Source organism: Girardinichthys multiradiatus, chromosome 12 (genome assembly GCF_021462225.1).
Source record: "Girardinichthys multiradiatus isolate DD_20200921_A chromosome 12, DD_fGirMul_XY1, whole genome shotgun sequence".
Classification (NCBI taxonomy): domain Eukaryota; kingdom Metazoa; phylum Chordata; class Actinopteri; order Cyprinodontiformes; family Goodeidae; genus Girardinichthys; species Girardinichthys multiradiatus.
In genome coordinates this window covers 4,654,485-4,676,789 of record NC_061805.1, presented here as the reverse complement: position 1 = coordinate 4,676,789, position 22,305 = coordinate 4,654,485, and the positions used below count along the sequence as shown (strand labels likewise).

Below are 22,305 nucleotides of genomic sequence, written 5' to 3'. Positions count from 1 at the left end.
CCCTTTGGCATTTGTAAAGTATTTTTGAGTTGAATTGAATAAATTGCTAACAGCACATTTTGAAATTTATGGTTTTGAAATGCAAAACATTATTGAACAAGGGGTTTGAATACTTTGGCCAGACACTGTACAATTACACAATGAATTTTAGGAATTAGCCAAAGTTAACAGTAAACAAACTCTCTTCCTCCATGTGAGATTAAACAGCTGATCCACATGTAAGGACAGACACGTACCTGTGGTGAACTCTGTTGTAGTGGCTGCACTCTTGGCCAAGTCCTTCACCGCATAGACCTTCAAAGTGTAGAGTGTTGCCGGCTTCAAAGAGCTCATCTCAAACTCCACCACGTTTCCTGACACACGCTCCATCACAGGAGCCACTGGGAGACACACAGAGAGACAAGGATAAATATATATCTATATATATATAGATATATATATACAGTACTGTGCAAACGTTTTGTTTTAGGCAGGTGTGAAAAAATGCTGTAAACAAAGAATGCGTTCAGAAATATAAGTGATGATTGTTTATTTTTTTATCAATTTACAAAATGCTACATGAGAAAACCCAAACATACAGCGTAAACAAGAACAAGATTTGCTGGAAGTGACAGTATGGCCTCCACAGAGCCCTGATCTCAACATTATCGAGTGTGTCTGGGATTACATGAAGAGACAGAAGGATGTGAGAAAGCCTACATCCAGAGAAGATCTATGGTTAGTTCTCCAAGAGGTTTGAAACAACTTACCAGCCGAGTTCTTTCAAAAACTGTGTACAAGTGTACCTAGAAGAATTGATGCTGTTTTGTAAGTAAAGGGTGGTCACACCAAATATTGATTTGATTTAGAATTATTTTTTGTTGATGCATTTTGTTGATTGATGAAAATAAATTAACACTTAAATTTTTAAAAACATCTTTGTTTACAGCAATTTTTCAAACCTGCCTAAAACTTTTGCACAATACTGTATATATATTTATATATATATATATATATATATATATATATATATATATATACACACACACACAAGGCGTAGGCATTCCTGCGATGCTGCTACAAATTAGGTTTTAAATGAAGATAACCAAAGAAGGATTTCCAACCTTAAGTTCAGAGAAAGCAAATGAATAAACGGTAAAGGAAGAAGAAAAAAAGACTAAGTTTATTTAAAAAACACTTTCTGGACCTAATGCAGATTTGGATCTTTGCTACTGAGCTTTGAAGCTCAGTAGCATTATAGAAGTTGTTTGGGTTAAGCTTGTTGATATATCAGCTATTGAGCAGTAAAGAGAGGGGTTGCATCATCATCACATTCCAGAGGCCAGATCCCAAATGACCTCACCTGTGAAGAACACAAAAAAGATCAAGAAATTCAGAGACAGCACTTTCTAAAGAACCTGAAACAAACATGGCACCCTTGATGCCCCACAGCATTCTGCAGAGCTGAGGTGAAGATTAGTTACTGGACTGTATCTCACTGTGGTACTCCAGCTTCAATATGGCAGGCAGAATGTAGGAACAGGGCTCTGAACATCAGCCATTCCTCACACCCTTTCCATTAAGTTTCTGAACTGTTACTGTCAGGTAAATGGTACCATGGCGTTAAACCAGAACCACCAGACTGCTGCACAGCTTTCTGCTGCAAAATGCTGAAATCTGTTGAGATGTTTCCAGTTTTTTTCTGTTTTGTGTTTTTGGTTATGTTTTCTTTATTTAATAACTTTTTACACAAATCTGTTGAATGATTCCACAGTTTTTTTCTGTTTTGTGTTATGTTTTCTCTATTTAATAACTTTTTACACAAATCTGTTGAATGATTCCACAGAAACAATATATTGTTTTGTTGTTTGCTTTACAGTGAAACAATAATGCATTGATTTAGCTTGCTTTTCTGAGCTCTACTTCCCTTTCACATCCTGCAGTAAAGCTAATGACAACACAGCTCAATGATTTTACAGTTTCATTCGTGAAACAGGGTAAAAACTTTGCCTTGTAACTATGGAATTACACACAATGTGAAAACACAAGGCTTTAGGTTTCACACATCATTTTCAGCTTCTGGTTTGGGAACTGATCTTCAAATAAACATCTCTTTATTCTCTCTGTTCTAACTTCATCTCTTGCATAATCACTTAAAGCTTATGATTTTTCCACAGTGTCAAAAGTTGACTTACAACTTCAAACATTTATTTTAAACATTTATTTACAACTGGAAAACCTTAATGACTAATATTAATGGATGAAATTAACTTTAGCTGCATATTTAGCACTGATGTAACAATCATATATCTACTGGTAATTGATCACCTCCTATTAGTTGTACTCAATAGGAATTTTGGGAGTAAATCCATTCTTCACTTTGAGTGAAATCAGATTGTTTTTGTATTTTGTATTGTGCTATTTATTGAGTAATAAAATGCACATTATTTCAGTGCAAGTGCATTACCTGTTTGATTTTGAAAGTGTTTATGCATATGTGCATACCAGAGTCTGCACTGTATGTGATGACGTAGCCATCTACAGTTGCGATGGCTGGTTGCCATAGCAGCAGAGCTTCAGTGTCTGTGATGTTGACTGCAGTCAGTCCACGTGGCTTATCCAGAGCTGTGGCGCACACACACACACACACACACACACACAAACACACACACACACACACACACACACAGTAAGCACAACATGACAAGTGAAGTTGATCCAACATCATTTAAACCCAGAAGATGTTTAGCCACATTGTCATAGAAATAAACTCTCATCCATTAAGACCTGGGAACAAATTATGCAAGAAACAGTCTAACAAGACAAACAGGAAAATCAATGAGTTCTGTGTTATCACTGTATCTGATGGGAGGTTTATAAGCTGAATACACACGTGCAGCACAACAAACACAGAATAACAAAGTAAAAGATGAGGAATATCTGTATGCATGCTGCAGTGTAGATTACCTGTGGTGACACTGTCAGATCCAGGCTCACTCTCTCTCTGCTCCTTGACAGCAACAATGGTGACCTCATAAGTGACCCCAGGCGTTAGGTTCGGCAGGAGGGTGTGTGACTTTGAGCCGTCCACTGTCAGCGTCTTAGCAACACCTGGGAGTTTAAACCATTCAGCAACTGATACCACTTTTTTTTTTTACCACTGAAAGGAACTCTTTCCTACAAATGTATTCTATATAATGAAGTCAGATAGAAAGAAATTGACTTTTCTGTTAAAGTGACCCGCAAACTAATATAGAAATAGATTTGTGGTTCGTTATTTTAAAAGTATGCTTGTTTCTATTTGTGTTTTATCATATTACGTTTGTATTTCCCTTTCACCTGAGGTAGATGTCAGGTCTAACATCTCAGTCCTACATTTGAAACTGTAATAACTGAATTACTCACAATTAATTTCACTACTGTTCCCCATTTTTTGTAATTACTTTTAACTGCCCATTTAAAGATATGCATAGTGGGCTGCCTGTAAGTGGTCAGCAGGGGGCAGCATCAGTGTATTTCTTGAGGCAACTGTGTTGGTGTATGTGGGGGCTCAGCTCTCCATACTTGGCAGGAAAGTTATTTATGATCTGGAAAACCAATTTAAGCAGGTCTCAAAATGTAATACTAAACCTTTTAAAATATACTTTTAATATTTCAAGATCTCTTAAAATAAACATTGATAACAACTCAATGTGAAGCTGTTGCGGATGTAGCAGTGATATCAACCTCCATGGGCTGGCACATAGGTGACCTGGTAGTTGTCCACCCGAGCTCGTGAAGTCAGCCAGTGAATGGTGGCGGATGTGTCGGTCACTCCAGAGAAGCGGATGCCTTTAGGTGAGCCCAGGGCTGGTAAAGATGGGACAGAAACACACAAATGCAAATAACAAGTTAAACAGAAGATTTAGTCACTATGTGCTCTGAATGCTGTGGAACTAAATGCTTGAGGAGCTAATATTGACATATCGAAGCAGCAGACAGAAGAAGACACACAAATTCAGTTATTGTAGCCTGTGCAGATCCTCCAATGAAAGGCAGTCATTTACACAAATGGAGCAAGAGAGAGATCAAAAGACAGGAGCTCCCTTCCTGTCTCACAGAGAGACCCTTCCCAGTTAGAGGCGAGCCGCAGCATTTTGCATAACAGACTTGAGGAGATATACTTGGCCTCATTTCATGAACCATACACGAAAGTAAAAAATGAGCAATGCAACCCAGGGAGGACAAGGGACACATGGACAGACAAGCCTTTTATGTGACACGGACAACCAACCACCCCCCAACATCCATCACCGCCACCAGCTCTTTTAGAAAACCAGGCAAAAACACAGGGGGGCAGGTAGGTAAAGACAACATTTTGGAAGATTTGGACACACAAGATTAGGATTAGGAGCAACTACTTGTCCTGATATGAGTTTAACTTTAGCAATTGAAGTTAGTGTAGTAATGTTCTAATTTACAACAAGATGGCGCCGCAGATGGTCGCCTCGGCGTGTTGGTGCGCATTGTTTTGTTTTGTTTTTTGCTTTAAAACGGTCTTCTGTGATGGTACCCGGAGCTCTCTCACCAGAGAAGAACTCATGAACATCAGGGCTACTACACCAGAGGAGTTATTTCCAACATTTCTACCTACTGCTCTGGAATTTTTGGACATTCTGGTCAAAGGTGCGCTCACCTTTGTTCACGCGGTGAAACGCCGGAAGAGAGGGAAACGGGCTGGGGTGCTGGTACGTCTTCGCCAGCGTGGACTACGAACACCGTTACCTGGAATATTTCTCTCTAACGTGCGCTCACTTCCCAACAAAATGGAGGAACTACAACTGTTGTTGGGGAAAAACAGGGACTTTTATTCATCGGCAGTTTTGTGCTTCACGGAGACGTGGCTGTGTGGATTAATACCGGACTCTGCGCTGCAGCTGGCAGGATTCCAGCTCTACAGAGCGGACAGAGACACGGAACTCTCCGGCAAAGCGAAAGGTGGAGGAATCTGTTTTTACCTCAACAGTGGTTGGTGCAACGACGTGACAGTGATTCAGCAGCACTGATCTCCAGACCTGGAAGCCTTCATCATAAACTGTAAGCCTTTCTATTCCCCCCGTGAGTTCGCTTCGTTCATCCTGGTCGGTGTTTACATCCCGCCGCAAGCTAACGTGCAGGTCGCACAGCGCATGCTCGCCGACCAGATACTGAGTGTGGAGCGGACCAACCCGGACTCCTTAGTAATCGTCGCTGGTGACTTTAACAAAGGTAATCTGACCCACGAACTCCCCAAATATAGACAGTTTATAAAATGTCCGACCAGAGAGGACAACATTCTGGATCACTGTTACACCACCATCAGAGACGCTTATCACGCCGTCCCACGTGCTGCACTGGGCCAATCCGACCACATCATGGTCCACCTGATTCCTGCATACAGGCAGAAACTTAAGCTCTGCAAACCTGTTGTGAGGACGACAAGGAAGTGGAGCAGTGAGGCTGTGGAGAATCTCCAGGCGTGTTTAGGCTGTACAGACTGGGATGTGTTCAGGACTACTACCAACAGTCTGGACGAGTACACAGAGGCTGTGACTTCCTACATCAGCTTCTGTGAGGACAGCTGTGTACCATCATGCACCAGGGTGAGTTACAACAACGACAAACCCTGGTTCACAGCTAAACTCAGAAGGTTAAGACTGGATAAGGAAGAGGCCTTCAGGAGTGGGGACAAAGACATATACAGAGAGGCCAAGTACAAGTTTGGCAAGGCAGTGAAAGAGGCCAAACGACTGTACTCTGAGAAGCTCCAAAACCAGTTCTCAGCCAACGACTCTGCGTCTGTCTGGAAAGGGCTCAAGCAAATCACCAACTACAAGCCGAAAGCCCCCCACTCCATCAACGACCGACGCCTCGCCAACGACCTGAACGAGTTCTACTGCCGCTTTGAAAGACAAAGGGACAGTCCTGCAACCATCTCCCACGACGCCCCCCAACAGCTGCAGCCACAATCCACCACCCCCACCTCCCCAACCTCAAGAGGGGCCTTGGCACCTCCAACCCCCACCCTGAAGTTCCCCCCCACCAGCCCCCTACCCACGCCGAGGACGGCTCTTTCCATCCAGGAGAGGGACGTCAACAAACTCTTCAGGAGACAGAACCCCCGGAAAGCTGCTGGTCCGGATTCTGTCTCACCAGCCAGCCTGAAGCACTGCGCTGATCAGCTGTCTCCAGTCTTCACAGACATTTTTAACACCTCACTGGAGACATGTCATGTGCCAGCCTGCTTCAAGTCCTCCACCATCGTCCCTGTTCCCAAGAAGCCAAGGACCACAGGGCTTAATGACTTCAGACCCGTCGCCCTGACCTCTGTGGTGATGAAGTCCTTTGAGCGCCTTGTGCTCTCACACCTAAAAGACATCACCGACCCCCTCCTTGACCCCCTGCAGTTTGCCTACAGAGCCAACAGGTCTGTAGATGATGCAGTCAACCTAGCCCTTCACTTCATCCTCCGGCACCTGGACTCCACAGGAACCTATGCCAGGATCCTGTTTGTGGATTTCAGCTCTGCCTTCAACACCATCGTCCCAGTTCTGCTACAGGAGAAGCTCTCCCAGCTGAGTGTGCCCGACTCCACCTGCAGGTGGATCACTGACTTCCTGTCTGACAGGAAGCAGCGCGTGAGGCTGGGGAAGCACGTCTCTGACTCCCTGACCATCAGCACCGGTTCCCCCCAAGGCTGTGTTCTCTCTCCTCTGCTCTTCTCCCTGTACACCAACAGCTGCACCTCCAGTCACCAGTCTGTCAAGCTTCTGAAGTTTGCGGACGACACCACCCTGATCGGACTCATCTCTGATGGTGACGAGTCCGCATACAGATGGGAGGTGGACCATCTGTTGGACTGGTGCAGCCAGAACAGCCTTGAGCTCAACGCTCTAAAGACAGTGGAGATGGTTGTGAACTTCAGGCAGAACCCAGCCCCACCTGCCCCCATCACCCTCTGTGACTCCACAATTGACACTGTGGAATCTTTCCGCTTCCTGGGAACCATCATCTCCCAGGATCTCAAGTGGGAGCCAAACATCAGCTCCCTCATTAAGAAAGCCCAGCAGAGGATGTTCTTCCTGCGGCAGCTGAAGAAATTCAACCTGCCAAAGACTATGATGGTGCACTTCTACACAGCCATCATTGAGTCCATCCTCACCTCCTCCATCACCATCTGGTACGCCGCTGCTACAGCCAAGGATAAGGGCAGGCTGCAGCGTGTCATTCGGTCTGCTGAGAAGGTGATTGGCTGCAGTCTACTGTCGCTCCAGGAACTGTACACCTCCAGGACCCTGAAGCGGGCAGGGAAGATTCTGGCTGATCCCTCCCACCCCGGTCACAGACTCTTTGAGACTCTCCCCTCTGGCAGGAGGCTGCGGTCCATCCGGACCAAAACCTCACGCCACAAGAACAGTTTTTTCCCATCTGCCACCAGCCTGGTTAACAAAGCCCGGAAACCACACTGACACTCTCCCTTTCACCCACACCCCCCCTTTTTTTGCTGACAGGACACCTGTAACCTGTAACTCTATGCGTTACATTAACGCTCAGCTTGGACTCCTGCTTACTTGCACTGCTTTACTTGCACAATGATCATCTGCACTGTTGTATTGCTCTTGCATCTTATACTGCTCTATATTTACTCTCACTCACTTAAAACTGTGCACTTATATTTATATTATATTGTAGATATGTTTGTACTGTTTAATTTGTACTGTATTGCACCGACTATGCCAAAACAAATTCCTTGTGTGTCCAAAAACGTACTTGGCAATAAAGCTTTTCTGATTCTGATTCTGATTCTGATTTAGTGAATTTTTAAAACAAGAATTGGGTGCATAGGTTTGAAATTATTGTGTATTTTCCCTGGTGGACACTTGGTTACAATTCACTAATATTTGGATAAATAGATTTGCTGCAGCCTTCGACAGGCTCCTGACATGATTCTGTTTGGATAGAACCACTCTTCATATCAGAAATGCTATAGCATAGTTAATGTTGTTGGTTTCCTGGCACAGATCCAGCCTTTTAAGCATAAATTTACATCACACCTGATGTCAGGACCACTCCTGAAGCTACCTGTTCTATCACTTCCATGTGTGCTTGGTTGATCATTATTCTGTTGAAACATGTGTTCAGGTATCAACATCTAGCTGTTAGTAGAAGGTGTTATATATAACAAAGTGTAATGTGCTCTTATGTTCATAACAGTGTGGAATTAGTCTGAACCTGTAGCGCTTAGAAAGTTAACTGTGCAGAACAATATGTATTATTTGTGAACTTGAAAAAACAGGCACTAAAGGGTGTGAGTGCATGTGTCAGTTTCATCAATAGAAGATGCCTCAGAACTGACCTTCAGCAAAAGAATGTACGAGAAACTGACTGCAGCCAAAGAATGTATGAGAAACTGTCTTCAGCAAAAGAATGTGTGAGAAACTGATAAGGCACTGCACAACAAATGGGAAATGTATATTCCCTGGTATGTGTGTGTTCTGGTATAAATACTGTGTGTAAATGTTGATCGGGGCTCTGTTTCACTGACTAACCTCAGTGTCAGGGTCTTCAAACGCTGAATGCCTTTGAATAAAACTTATAAAAACAAAGTCCGGATTTTCTCTTGTTATGAGTCAACTTCTACCCACTTTGATAAGAAAATTCCACAACAAGCCAAAGAATGTATGAGAAACTGTCTGCAGCAAAAGAATGTGTGAGAAACTGATAAGGCGCTGCACAACAAATTCCCTGGTATGTGTGTGTTCAATAAAAGAACGGTGCAGGGGAGAGAAGAGCAGAAGTGTTCCTGACTACACAGAGACAGCACCTCTCTTCCCCGGCCGGGTGAATCAGCTTCAACCTCTAGTCTGTGTTTTGCTTTCTTAGACATTTAAGTGATTTGGGAAAAGCGAGGACTTTTGGCTAAATCAGAACTTCACCAAAAGATGTCTTGACACCAGGGTACCCTCCTCACCTCTAACAAAGGTAAGGCAGAACCTGTTTAAACGAACTCTGCTCTTTTGGCATTGTCGATAGGCCTAAATTCTTGCTGTCAGATGTCTGAGTAAGTGAAATGTTCTGCTAAATTTAAAATGTGTAGACCTGTGTGTTAAGATAATATAATATAAAAGAGGTCAAGCAAAGTAAAGTGAGAAATAGGGTTTGAGGCCCGTGTGTTTCCTGAGTTGGCAACTATACATGGTTTCTCACGAGAATTCACGATTTTGCTGGGTTGAAGTCCTGGAGGGTGGGAAGCTCCAAAGTGTAAACAGTTTTCTTAAGGTTTGAGTCCTTCAAAAATGGGGGTTCGAGTCCCCTGGAATTAAGGGTTAGAGTCCCTCAAAAAACGGGGTTCGAGTCCCCTGGAATTTGAGGGTTAGAGTCCCTCTGGATAAGGGTTAAAGTCCCTAGGTTGTGCATTGTATTCTGGAGTCAGAAAGCTAAGACCAGGCAAAAACACAAAGGTTTGAATGCCGTGTTTTATTCGAGTTCTGTCTCAATAAAACCAGATTACAGATGTGGTAATTCATAAAACACATAGTCTGAAGTCCTGTGAAGCTATAAGTTACTGTGAACAGTTTGTATGAATCTGTAAGACCAGTAACAGTGAGAGCATGACTGTGAGTTATAAATGACATTTGTAACAAGACCAGCATGAGAAAACTATGAGCTAGAATAGGATAATTCAGCAAGAATAGTTAGACTTGGAGGACATCTAGTGGACTCCAGAGAAAAGTACATAATACACAAACACATAAAATCGATGAGCTGTTCACAGAAGGGATAATCTGTGAGACAGACTTGTTAGGAGGAGTGTGTGAAAAATACGGTATGACTGGAGAGAGGCGCAGCGGTTCGCCAGACTCTCATTGCAGGTGAATGAATGCAGCATTCCTGTATGGAAACCTAACTGGTGTCAACAATGACAGGGTGCTGATAAGCTGCTTGGTTTGGGGGAAAATTGAGGTGTCTTGAGACGTGTGTATGTCACTCTCAAAATAGTCCAGATACCAGGGACATAGCGTGCCATATTTTCTGGACGGCCTCAGTTGACCAGTGAATGAACAGAGTGGAGTGAAGAAAGGTGGGAATACTTTTCTAGGGTGCGAAAACGTTTTACAGAAGGGAGCGAAAACTTTTCTTCTAAACATGAACGGAGAATTTGATAGGGAAACGGATGACTCAGAGTCAAGTGCAGAGGCACCGGTGTGGAAAACATTTAAGGAACAGGTGTATGTTGTGAGACAACTGGTACAGCAGACTCAGGATGGCAAACAGGCTGAAAAGTTGATTTAAAAAATTGATCAGAAAATACAGGATGAAGTTGAAAAGGATGGAACTGATGAAAAGAGCAGAAAAAGTGTTGGAAGATGGTTTTGGCTGAATATGAAGAAGGCTAAGAAAGAAAAAGAGTTGGCTGAGGAAAAATGCAAAGACAGTGGATGGTTTAAAGGCGCGTTTAAAGAGACAAAGGACAAGGCAGCAAAAGATGAGACATTCTGGTCTCAGATGGTGTTAATATGGCAGGGAGGAAAATATGCAATGTTTGATAAACCAGACACCACACATACAGAACCACACACTGACAGGAATAAGGACGTAGCTGACAAGTCACCACCCTATGAACCTCCCACTGCTTCCGCCCAGTCTCCTTCTCCTCCTACATCTCCTCCCACAGGGCTGTACCCTGTACTTGACGTCAAAGAAGGGCATGTAACTGTTCGTGGCTTGCCCAGCCCACAGACTGCTCTCACCTACTGTCCCGCCCCTACAGCTCCACAAGACGAACAACAGGACTTAATTTATTTCTCATCTGAATCACAAGACTCTCTGTCTGTACCTGATCCAGCTAGTTCTGAAGCACTCTCTGTTGGCACTTATACTCAAGTAAGCCCAGATGGGTTTAAGCTAAGAAAAATGCGAGAAATCTTGGATGGTGCAACAATTCCCATCCCAACTTTAACTCCATCTCAGCACCATCTCTCACCCCGTTCACCCTGCACAGATTATTCACCCCAAAGCATGACCATGACAACACCTGCCCCATCTAAGCAAGTAGGCTCAGTGACCGTTGCTGTGCATGGTGAATGGCAGCCTGATGTCACACTTCCTCATAGATTATTTCCACCACAGACATCTACTCCTTGGGCTTCACACACTCCTAGTGTGGAAGGTGAGGCCCAGGAAAATGATGAAGTCGTCTCAACCCTGCATGAACCACTAGAAGACACACCTGAGCGCAGTGCCCCCCAACCAGAAACTCAAACCATGCAACCACGCGTCCTCCGCCAGGTGGCATCAAGAGGGGAGCCTGGGTTCTATAGAAAACAGTTGCCCCTCCTTCATCTACCTGGGTCCGGGGATCAGCGCAAATATAAGCCTTTTTCCTTGGGGGATCTTACCACACTCTGCGACAAGCTCCCACCCGTAACTGAGGGGGCTTCTATTTGGTTACAAACATTAGATTATCTTAAAGCAGGCACCACTTTAGCTCTAGGTGACTACCGTGCAATTGCAGCACGTTGCATGAAACCACACAGCTGTAGAAAGGTTGAAGCGAATGCTCGCTCCCTTCTCTTCCCAGACACAGCTCATTTCTCTCTCCATGCCCAAGACATAGGGGACGCGTTGAGGGAGTTATACCCTGTAACAAGGGGGCGCACTATCCCTAAATTTGAATGGAATCCAAATACCAATCCAAGAGAATATTTGGACCAGTGTAAATCCATGTGGCAAACACAAACCGGTACTAATCCGGCCAATGAGGGCCCACAGAGGGATTGGTTCAGAGATACTGTGTTAAGAGGTTTACCCACACAGGTTAAAACCAACATGGAGGACAATCCTGATTTAGCAGGAGCTGATACTGGAATATGGGACCACCATTTAATTCACCATTTATCTAAAATAAGAGAGGAATACAAGAAGGATAAGGAAGAACTTAAAGCTTTGCAAACTCAGTTACTAAAAATGCAGTTAGCCGAAGCAAAACAAAAAGCGGGAGACAAGAAAAAAGAGAATAAAACCACTAAATAATGTATGAAGGTGCTGTGTCTCACCCACCACAAGCTCCTCCCTTTCCTGGCCACCAGGACACGTTTGCACAGGAGCCCATGGCCCCTGGTCCTTATAAGGCTCAGGCTGGACGTTTCAGGGGGCAGTGTGGGCCCGGGGGAAGGGGATTCCAGCGAGGACCGCCACGGAGGTGGGGGAATGCTGATGTGTGCTATTACTGTGAAGAGCCTGGTCATTGGAGCAGGAATTGTCCCTACAAACGCGGTCCACATGTGGGTTATGGATGGCATGGACCTATGGGAGGGCCTGCGAGATGCCCACAAAGGGGACGAGGTGGTCCATCACGTGGAGGCCAACAGCAGCAGCCTTCACTCCAATTGCCAGCCTGGGATGAGCCCAGTCTCTGGCCAGACCACCACTGAGGGTCCCCACAGAACCCCCCGGACAGAGGGACTGAGGACCCCTTACTGTCCGTGACGGTGTATGAACAAAGTCTTCCTTTTTTAGTGGACACTGGGGCTACATGCTCAACCATCCAACAAGCCCCTCCTAACACTCTCTCCACAAGGACTACCACTGTCATGGGGTTGTCTGGGGCTAAACAGGTCCTACCTTACACCAAGCCCCTAAGAACTGAAATAGGAGGGCAAATTTTGAACCACAGCTACTTAGTGTCCACAGACACACCAGTAAATTTACTGGGCAGAGACATGTTGATCAAAATGGGCGCAACCATTCTGTGTGGGTCAGACAGACTACAGGTGCATCTTCCTAATGGCACCCAACTTTCATGTGGCAGCAACATGCACTTTTCACATGGACTGTATTTAATCCAGCCCTTGCCCGATCCTATGGCTAAAATTTACTGGGTCTTTCTACACCCAGAAATCACGGCATGCAGAGATGTTCTCTCTTCCTTCCTTCGGTGGAAATCCTGGATCTCCACTCTGGCACCCTATGTTCCTCCCCCTGACCCACCACATGTCACACTGTTTTATGACAGAAATAACTGTGAATGCTATCAGGAAAGCTTTGCTGAAGAACTGGAGGGTACGACATGGGACATTGTCACCACTGATATTTATGTAGCTCCAGAGGGCGTTGTTGCCTCTGTACAGTTATCAAAAGAACAAGAAGAGTGGTTTAAAATGTGGTCTGATGGCGTTCCCCACGTTTCTTTAGCCCTCCATCCAGGACATGAAGCACGTGAGTTAGGGGGGGTGTTAAAACGCTCCCTCTCCCTACAAGATTGGCATCTCTCTTCCACTCATAACCTCTCCTATTAACCTTCAGGGAACACTTATCGCATTCTTAATCATTCCACAGATGTAGGTACCCTGGAACACGTACAGTTAGACAGACATCATGGCAGAGAAAAATCAGATCACCCACTGGCAGCTGCTGTTGTACAGAGCATGCCCTCCACACTTTGGGCTGAAGGTCCTACAGACATAGGTCTCATACACTGTACTCCTATTACCTTTCAGCTTACTTCTGATCAACCAATCTGGAGATCTCAATACCCTCATAAACCCACCGCTGAACTGGGCATTGAGAGCACAATAGAGGGGCTGTAGAATGCAGGTGTGTGAGTCGGCTGACTCCTCCTCGTGGAATACACCTATCTTGCCAGTAGAGAAAAAAAGGACAGGAAAATGGAGGATGGCACATGATTTGAGAGCTATTAATATTATTACAAATTTGAATGTGTTCATTTCCATTGTTTAGTTGGACTATGGAAGCCTAACTTCCAGCAGGTTAGAGTTCCTGTTTCTAAATATATTTCTAGAGGAGCTTCCTACGACCGCCCACCTGTACCAGACTGGTGACAGGGCAGCTTGAAGCGCAGAAGCCACTCAGGAGAGGCAGCAGAATGTTTGTTTTTTTTGTTTTTTAAGATGTGTTTATAATTTGTTTTCTTTGGAAAAAACTGTTTGCTTTCAGTACCAGAAGAAAGGATATTCCACTTCAAGGTCACGATGCAGGTATATGGAAGATGGTCTGTTCTGATGCTAATGATTGGTATTGCAAGTATTTTTATAACTCTTGTGTTCATTTTGGGAAAGGTACAGCAAAGACAATGTGTGGTTAATCTGACTAATAATACTCATCAGCAGATTCGAAGAGAGATTCATCACTTTTCTGACTACTATGATCATACTGATAATGTTTGGTGGCAACTGATGCATCAAAACTGTGAGGAATTATTGTGTAAGGGAAAACAGAAATGTTAGTAGATTTTCTAGTGAGACTAATTTAACGTGCGCGTCTACAGGAACTCTTTATAGAATTCGGGGTAATAGAAATCCGATTAAAGATCCAGATATTTGTATTACACAAGAGGTAAGTAGACCTTATTTCCTTGGGAAGACAGTAGGTTGCGAAGCTATTATATCTGTTTTATGTGCTTTAATCAACAGACATAAATTTGTGTCATGTCCTATCAGAACTGATCCTTATACTATTTCAGGATCTTTGGCTCCTGATCCCTTTGTGTTAACTTTTAATCTTACTGCTTTATCTGAGGAAGGTTTCACTGTTCTAACTACGAAGCAGCAGGCTATAAGAACTATGAGTTTGCAAAATAGAATGGCTTTGGATTATCTGTTAGCTGAGAGGGGTGATGGTTTTGAAGAATTTTCCTTTAGTTGTGATTATCTTGTAATCAGAAGAAAGGAGTTGTGATGGAAATTCTTTTATTAAGTGTTCCAAAGTGTGTGACCTTTGGTTTACCTCACTCCAGTGAACATCTGTGTTAGGGAGTAAGCTGTAAAAGCCATTATCAGAAGTTTAATGGTTAAGGACATTTGTTACGGTGATGCCTCGGGGAGAGTAGATGGTTGTTCCTAGGTAACCTTCTCACCTCTGAACCCGAGAAGGGTCTGGGGTCATAAAACACAGACTCTTTTAAGTTGAGATAACACTGTCATGTTCTGGAATAAATACTGTGTGTAAATGTTGATCGGGGTTCTGTTTCACTGACTAACCTCAGTGTCAGGGTCTTCAAACGCTGAATGCCTTTGAATAAAACTTATAAAGACAAAGTCCGGATTTTCTCTTGTTATGAGTCAACGTCTACCCACTTTGATAAGAAAATTCCACAACAAGCCAAAGAATGTATGAGAAACTGTCTGGAGCAAAAGAATGTGTGAGAAACTGATAAGTTTCACAACAAATGTGAAATGTATATTCCCTGGTATGTGTGTGTTCAATAAAAGAACGGCGCAGGGGAGAGAAGAGCAGAAGTGTTCCTGACTACACAGAGACAGCACCTCTCTTCCAGGGTCTGGGGTCCTGTTGTGGGTGCGGTGCTTGGTGGGGTCTGCCCTGTTGCGCCAGTGGGCGGGGGTGTTGTTGCACGAGGCCCTTGCCTTGCCGTTGGGGCGCGCTGTGTGGTGGGGGAGCAGGATGCGGCAGGGTGCTTAGTGCGGGGCTGAGTGTGGAGCTTGCGCTGGGTGGGTGTGGCTTCATCGGCCTCTCGGCTAAGGAGTTGACCTGTGGGGGTGTTCCCCTGAGGGGGAGGGGATTCGTGGCGTTTGGGTTTGTTGGCATGTGTTTGATATCTGTGTCCTTGTTGGGGGTGGCCATGTGGGGAGGTCCATGTTGGGGTTTACTGGGAGTGGGAGGCTCACGGGGTTGGGATCGGAGCTCATTGGCGGGTCGGGACTGCTCCTTCCTGGGGCGACTCTGGTTGGCGGGCTGGTTTGGGCCATGTGGACCCTCTTTTGTACATAGATGGGGGTTGTTGGGGTTGTTGGGTTCGGGGCGGGAGCCGGGCAGGCCGGGGCCGCCCGGGTCTGGGCGGTGCCGACGCTGTCTGCCTGTCTCTGCCCCAGGAGGGAAGGGGACCACCTCCTCGGTCCGAGGGCTGGTTACCCCTAGGGGGTGCCGGCGCCTGGACCTGGGAGCAAAGAGTATGCATGGGGAGTGTGAATGAGTGTATGACATCCATTGTTGTTTGTCTTTACGTTGGGTGCGAGTGATTTTATGTGTATGCATGAGGGTGGGAGTGGGTGATTGTGACTGTGAGTGCCTGTTTTTTTTTTTTTGTGTGTGACAGGTTGGGTCTTGGACTGCTCCCTCTCCTGGATCAGCCTAGGCCACCCCGTCTTATGGGGCCTATTTCCTCCCCGCCACACTACCTGCCGGTAGTTGGAGTCTCTGCCCGCTGCTGTACTTGGGGTTCTCAGTGTCCGGGGCTGGGTGCTTTGGTGTGTGCTGGCTCACTCCCGGTGCCTGCTTGCCGGGGCCTGGCCCCCTGGGCTCTGTCGGGCCTCTGCTTGGGGGGTGGTGTGTCCCGGGGTCTTGGGTCTCTGGGTCCATGGATGGATCCTTCTTTTTCTCCTCCACTCTTTCCTTCTTTTCTCCCCTTTTTCCCTTTTGCCCCGTCTCTCTCTTTTTCAAGCTTCTGTTTTCCTTTTCATTTCAGTCTCTGTGTCCGTAACAATTGAAATATTCCTAAAGAAGTTTATAATAAAGTTTCTTTTATAAATATCAAGCAGAGCTTTAAAGCATTAGCTGTGATGCTCCGCTTGTGAAAGTAAATCTGTTGGGCAATTTATTGGCACTCATACAACAATTCTGAGCGATACTCTGCCGGACAGGATATGGTAAAAAAATAAATAAATAAATAAAATAATAATAATAATAATTCATCTTGTTACCACCATCATGCATTACAGTTGGTTCAATCCTCTTGTACTGCCTTCATCAGAATGCTTTTGGTTAAAGTTTTTTGCCCTGGGAGGTTAAATCAATAATTAAATCATAACGCTTTACTACCATCTAGTGGACACCTCTGTCAGTGTTGATTAAAAGAATGTGAACGTCTAAATTTGACAGTTTGACAAATTTAGACGTTCACATTAGACGTTCACATTCTATATTAAGTTCAACTTAATATTAAACTTACTGAACACATTAAAAGGTCCTTCAGATCACCACATTGCATCTCATGGCTGCAGCCAATCCTATAGTCTAGTTCTACGTGTAGACAGAAACAGGTGTTGCTTAATAAACCAGGAAAATATCTCCTGGTGCCAGTAAGACATAGTAGAAAGAGCAAAAGTAAGCCTCCCTAATTTCTTTTATATCTACTAATCCTAAACATATAGCTCTGGGTTGTTTAAAGGTGCAGAGAGTGAAATAAATCACAGTTAATCACAGTTAGACCATTAATTCATTAACTTTTGGTTTTCTGAATAATACATGTAATATATAAACTAAACTCAATGATACAGTTTTACTCAATGTAATACATACATACCACTTTATGTATACATTTATTAATAACTGTAAAATTAGTACTGATAACAGGACAAAAGGTGAGTCCGAGAAAGGTCCAGGATGCGGCTTCATGTTCTACTTTGAACACCTTTTTCTCTACAGAAAGGGTTTAATAGTAAATGGCGAACTAATGGCTCACATGCTCAGTGGAGAACAACAGACTAAGTGGAATGAAGGGCTGGAAAGATGGCAGTAAAACAAGTTCATTAAATAAGGAACATATTTTAATGAAATGTTGGGATTGGAAATTCAATTTTATACCAGTTTTCTTTTTATAAATATAAAAAAATATGACAATGGAGCCTCAGGGTTGTGAGATAGAGTGAGAGAGTAAAATTTTAAAAAGTCATTTACACAGATGAGAAAAGAAGCACATTTATTTGAGCCACAGTAACCATAGTTTCCCTGAGTTTAAGAACAACTTTAGTCCGACAGACTGAGCAGAAAGTTTTTTCTAAATATCACAATGTATTTTTTTTCATCAGTTGTAAATTGTTTCTCTTTATCCTTCACGTCAACTACTAACAAAAAATTAAAACCAAGTCAAATTATTGTAAAGCTTTTTTGTTTGATTCCCAACAATTTACATTCAATGAAGACCGAGCCAAGGCAGAGAGCTGGTACAACATGTCCTGTGTTACTTTAAGTGACTTATAAACTGGGCCGCTGTCTGATGAAAATTAAACTATTTAGGGCCTGGGCTAAAGACCCCAATGGTTCAAAACCTTAAACGCCCCTGGGGGTGCCTCTACTTTATGAGTTAATTTGTTCCATGATGGAGCTCTTAACTGGAATTATTCCTATGTGGAATCAATTTTCCTCATTGAAATAAATTGAAATAAAATTTATTCATTCCAGACCCCAGAATCACCACGATGCAGCATTCATGAATATGAAGGTGCTCAAAAAATTTTAAATACTTGGTTTTGTGTTTTAAAAAGATTAATTGCTGAACTGATTTGGACAGAAAAACTGCAGAGTAAATAGAAAGAAATCAGGACAGTTAAGTAAATCACATTAAAACCATTTGAATGAATTTCTATAACAGGAATGTCAAATTTGCCTGACTCCTTTTACAAAAGTAAATAATTCAAGGAATAAATAACTAGACAGAAACTTAACACTCCCAATGCTAGACCCAGAGTTACGCCATTTGTTGTAGTTAAAGATCCTTTGACAGCCAACACGTCAGAGACAGCAGCATAAATGGGGATATTATCAGTAAAGAAAAATGTGATTGTGAAAAAGAGTAAATATGTCATATTTTTTAGTTAAACCACACGAGACTGACTTCAATGAACTGCGGAACGATGTTACATACAGAGGACCAGCATTGTAACTAGATGTCATTTTATATGTCCTGCAAAAACATAAGAGCTGAATCAAAATGTTTGAATAACACCATAACCTTCACAAAGTTGGTTTTACTGCAACCATTTCCATCTTCTTTCAGTGTCTTTACGGAAGCCATACATTCTGATCCCTTTCTCTTGCAGAAATAATTTAAGCGTATGAGCTATTTCCATATTTTTATTTTATGTTAGTATGTTACTAAGTTTGGAAAACTCAGTAGGCTGAATAGATAATCAGAACAGAGTAACATTTAAAGGCTCCCACAGTGTCGGGCGCACTTGACGCCGCGGACGTTCACATGTACTCAAGCTGACCTCAAAGTGTTAGTCAGCTGGGCATGTCCATGCAAAGGTAAATTTTTACAACATTGTACTTGGTGTCACTCAATCAACTGCTAGGAAAAAAGTTTCATATTGGACTGTTTTATATGTGACTTTGAGCATTTAACAGAGCATACTTTTAACTTTTGATTAGATAGAAGTCTGGAAAACTATAGTTTTAAATTAGCTCCCCCACCACTGCCTTTCAAGTTAGCATTAACAGAAATCAGGCCAAAAACGTCAAGATTCACCTCAGACATTATTTGTGACAGAGTTGATGTGCCTAGGCGATAGCTGGCAGCGACACACTGCTCCGAGCAACCCTTGTGAGGACGCACAATGTCACTGCCACTCTCTGCCGCAGGTGGGTGTCCTGGTGGAGACGAAATGGGGCTTGGTGCCCAACTACACTATGTTGCCAAAGGTATTGGGTCACACCACCGAATCAGTGAATTCTGGTGTTACAACCATGTCCATGGTTGCAGGTGTATAAAGTTTAGTGTGGAGAAACCTGACTGACCTGCACAGAGTCCTGACCTCAAACTTCTTCAACATCTTTGGGATGAATTGGAGCAGAGGCTGCAGTTCTGGTTCTCTCACCCAACTATGAGTACACTCCTAAACCTTGGAATATGTTTACAGAATAGTTAAAGTTGCTATTGCTGGCAATGGTGGGTCCATCAACAAAATGAACCTGATAGATTAAGAATAGGATGGCATCAAAGTTCATGTTCATGTCAGACAGGCAAATACTTTTGGCAATATATTGTATCTCATTTACCTGTTACTAACAATTCAGAAGCGTTTCTCAGTGTGCATCTGTCAGTAGATGGGGTTGTTGGCTCCGTGCTCTGTTTGGTTCCAGTTCTGCAGATTTTCCACCAGAGGGCTTCCTGTAGTCGGCTGCTGGGCTGGGTGTTTCACCTCCTGCTGCACCTCTTTGCAATCAAGCACAATCAGCCTCATTCCACTGGCAGCATAAAGGAGCAGGAAACCAGTCACTCTTCGCCTGAGTGTTAACCGTCACTGGTAACATCAAACCTCCTTCTGAGTATTTTTCTGAGAATTTCCGTGAGCCTTATTCTGAGCATTAGTTCTGTAAACCAACCTGAGCATTTTTTTGAGCATTTCCATGAGCATTATTCTGAGCTTTTTGTGAACCAACCTGAGCATCTTACCAGAACCATATGATTTTTCACTTGAAGAACCAACAGTAATCCTTGTGTCTCTCCTCTCCTGAAGGCATTACCCAGTTCCAGTTCCTACGTGCAGTTTCCCCTTTGAACCACCATTACAAGGACCTCCGTAGTTGGATCACATTCCCACGACTAGCTTCTGTTCCGCTGACCAGCCTATCCACCTTCAACCTTGTCTTCTGCACTACCTGTTTGCCCAGCACCACTGCAGTCTTCATTACCCTCTGGATTTCACCAACGCTGTGGAACAAACATGCATTCACCGGACTCCCAGGTGTTAACAACCCCATCGACCACTCACCTTCCCCCTGGCGAACCATCACACATCATCTAGTAAACTCCTTTCTTCTGTCCTTCTCCGTTCTCTGGATTCCCCTTCTCACCAGTGTCTCTCTTTTAGAGCTCCCTGTTCTCCACGTCGCTGTCCCCCCCCCCGGACCAGATTCTCTACTGCACATTACCCATTGTATTCAATAAATATCATTTAACTGAATCCGATTCTCCTGAGAGTTCTTCTGCATGTGGGTCAGAACCCTTAACAAAACGATGACACCATCGTCTTCATGTCCTTCACCAGCATATTGCATACCTCTTCTCTGTCCCTAGTCTGGTTTAATGGTCTTTTATATCACCTTCTTTTCTTTTGTTGTTCCAAAGCTGCAATGCAAATTAGCTCTTCCTCTTTGTCAGATGATGCCATAGCATAAAGTGTGGGGAATATAGGAATTTGTCACAAGAAATGTAGGAAATTGGTACGCTCCACTACAAAATCTTAAATATTTGTGGACATTGTACATAGAGTCTGCATTGCTCACAGTACATGTACAGTACCCCCAACTTTGTGGCAGCCTTAAGAAAGATAAATATGGCTTTACTTGGGCTAATTTATCACATGAATGATTTTAAGCATTTTAAAGATATAGTTCAGAGTTTTAGAACTTGTGAAGTCGTTATCGTAATACATTCCTCATCTGTAGTAGACAGGTGTCACTTAACCATGAGCTTGTAGAAACACGGAAAAATCCACAAAACAGGGAAAGGCTAACAGCTAAACAGAAAGGCCACCAGTTTTAGTTTATTATATTATAGTAAACTACTAAAACAAAAAAATGTTCATGATACAATGCTGTATTAGCAATTATTAACTTGAGGCCATTTATCGCTATTTTCTCAGCCAAATAATGTCCATGTCAAGATGTTAAAGTTCTCATAGCATAGGCTATCGGCTGTATCAGGGTGTATTCACATCATCAAAGTCTTTTGTTCCACTTGTTTAGTCTGGACCAAAATCAGACTTCTTTCTTTTTTTTTTTTTTTCCTTTCACATTTTATTTTTTTGCAAGTGAGTTATTGTGGTCCAGAACAAACAGAGTGTACAAACAAGTGGATCAAAGGACTTTCCTGGTTTGAAAGTCTGCCAGACGTTGAGTATTTTGGGACTGGCTCTCATTTGTGCAATGGCATTGAAGATACGTTCTCCCAGCAGCCTCTGCCAAAAATTATTTCACATCCTCCTTTCCTGTATGTGTCCGTTCCGTTCCAGGGTCCTCTGTGAGTCCGTGAGAACTCAACACCTACTACATCCGCGGTAACCCTGTTGAGCTCCGCTCCAAGTTCCTTAGAGCCCGGACAGAGCATGAGTTATGAAATTTAAGCCTTTCAGAATAAAATATAAATATTTTGGTCTATATATATAATTAGACATTGTGTTTTTTCAGGTACCACCAAAATATAGAGGTAATTACAAGCAGGATACAAATCTATTTGGAGAGGATTACCACGTTTCAATTTGAATGTTTAAATGACAAATGTGCTTCCTTATTTGGTGCAAGAGAGGTGTTTGCATCCAATATTTAAATAAAATGGTTAACATTATTGTGAATATTTAAAAATGTATTTAATATGTGGTTAACAATCTCTATTTACTCTATTTAACTTTTGACAAACTGGATGTTGTTAGTGTTCTTTTTCCTGTTAGCTACGATTGAAATTGTGGAACTTGGCCCGGCCAGAGCCAGACGGCCCGGAACGGAACTGAAAATTGGAGTTGTTCCGTAATTTGGCGGTGAGTGATGGAGAGTGGGTCCATCAACGGTGACGTTTAGAGTAGTCACCGAGAATGTGGAACTGTTCTTATTAAT

General features: G+C 43.3%; 1 protein-coding gene across 2 annotated transcripts in view; it reads right to left on the bottom strand.

Moving 5' to 3' along the window:
- Positions 1-22,305, bottom strand: part of LOC124877713 (tenascin-like) — a 253,511-nt gene that overhangs the window by 11,324 nt on the left and 219,882 nt on the right. For both annotated transcript variants that reach the window (XM_047381138.1, XM_047381139.1), the window contains 4 exons: positions 3,706-3,828; positions 2,947-3,090; positions 2,485-2,604; positions 237-380 (listed from right to left, as the gene is read on the bottom strand). In XM_047381138.1, coding sequence (XP_047237094.1) covers positions 237-380; positions 2,485-2,604; positions 2,947-3,090; positions 3,706-3,828 — 531 coding nt within the window. The remainder of the gene's footprint in view (positions 1-236; positions 381-2,484; positions 2,605-2,946; positions 3,091-3,705; positions 3,829-22,305) is intronic.